At 60.5% G+C, this 1,449-nt stretch overlaps 1 protein-coding gene across 1 annotated transcript; it reads left to right on the forward strand.

Annotated features, from left to right (window-relative positions):
- The first annotated feature begins 6 nt into the window (after positions 1 to 6).
- gripap1 (GRIP1 associated protein 1) lies at positions 7 to 1,443 on the forward strand. The gene is made up of 5 exons (XM_008402732.2): positions 7 to 114; positions 215 to 316; positions 386 to 499; positions 592 to 669; positions 1,186 to 1,443. The coding sequence occupies exons 1-5, from the start codon at positions 25 to 27 to the stop codon at positions 1,384 to 1,386; spliced, it is 585 nt and encodes a 194-aa protein (XP_008400954.1). The 5' UTR covers positions 7 to 24; the 3' UTR covers positions 1,387 to 1,443.
- The last annotated feature ends 6 nt before the right edge of the window (positions 1,444 to 1,449 follow it).

Raw genomic sequence — 1,449 nt, forward strand, 5'->3', positions numbered from 1 at the left:
CAGACGGCGGAGAAGCGGAAGGCCATGCTGGACGACATGGCGTCTCAGCTGAACCAGGTGAAGTCTGACCACAAGGAGGCGCTGTCTGACCTCAGGCTGCAGCATGAGAAGGAGGTGAGAGCAGCTGCAGGTTTCTGGCCTCTACTGACCCCTGAGGTCCAAGCWTTACTTTGACTGGGCCGCCTGAAGCTGATTGGTGCGTCTCGCCCCTCAGGTCCTCGGCGTGAGAGCTCGCTATGAGAAGGAGCTGCGGGTTCTCCACGAGGAGAAGAACCGCTCCGAGGAGGAGATCCGGCAGCAGCTCAAGGAGGAGAAGGTTCTGGTTCTGGTTCTGGAGCAGCGGACCCATCCGGGCCGGAGGTCTGACATCCGGTCTGTGTTTCAGGGCCGGACCAGAGAGCTGCAGGGCCTGCAGCAGCAGCTGGAGGATCTGCAGCAGCAGCTSCAGGCCATGGAGGGAACCAGGGGCTGGTTCGAGAGGCGGCTGAAGGAGGCCGAGGTGGGTCCGGCCCGGAACCGGTACCGGCGCCGGCCCGGAACCGGGACCGGCAGGCTGATACCACGACCTGACTGCTGTCTGTGTGTGAGCAGGAGAACCTGGAGACAAACGGCGAGCGGCACCGGCAGGACGTCCAGACGCTGCAGGAGGAGCACGGCCAGCAGCTGCAGGTAGCCGGGGGTCAGGGGTCAACAGGGAGCATCACTGGTGGAGGAAAGGTCAGGGGTCAACAGTAACTAACAGAAGAAGGTCAGAGGTCAGTGAATGATCTTATTTGAATAAATCAGAGCGCTGCTGTCGACCAGCAGGGGGCGCAGCAGCGCTCCCGCCCTAATGGTGGCCTTTGACTAGACCTTTTCTGAGCCGAACCCAGATCAGCTGACCAGGAATAACTACGTGGGCGTGCTGATTGGATGCGCTTCTAGTTAGAGCTGCTGTCTCCATGGCAACAGATGTTCAACCTTTCCAATAGCCAATCAGAGCAGGAGCTGCCCTCYGTCAGATGCTGCGGCCAGCAGGGGGCGATGCTGGCGGGAAACGGCCAGGACACAGAGACACTTCCAGGAACCGCCATCAGGACGCCGTCCCACCTGCAGGACACGGGCCATCAGGACGCCGTCCCACCTGCAGGACACGGGGAACGAAGTCCTGGCGGTTCCTTCACGTCGCATGTTTGTTTCCTGCAGGAGAAACGAGCTGAGATGGAGGGATGGAAGCAGCGGCTGGTGGAGGTGGAGAAAGAGAGAGATGAGGACAGAGAGACGATCGGGAAGCTCAGACAGGTGAGATCAGCATCATCAGGTAGAGAACAGAAGCTGCCCGCAGCGCCGCGTTTCCACACTGTTCCACTAGGAGGCGCAGTTCAGCCGCTTTTCTACCAGCAGTGAGCTTCTCCATCTGCTGGGCGGGACGCAGAGAACCTCCAGGTTCTGGTTCCGATGGACCCAAAT

Source organism: Poecilia reticulata, unplaced genomic scaffold (genome assembly GCF_000633615.1).
Source record: "Poecilia reticulata strain Guanapo unplaced genomic scaffold, Guppy_female_1.0+MT scaffold_253, whole genome shotgun sequence".
NCBI lineage: Eukaryota > Metazoa > Chordata > Actinopteri > Cyprinodontiformes > Poeciliidae > Poecilia > Poecilia reticulata.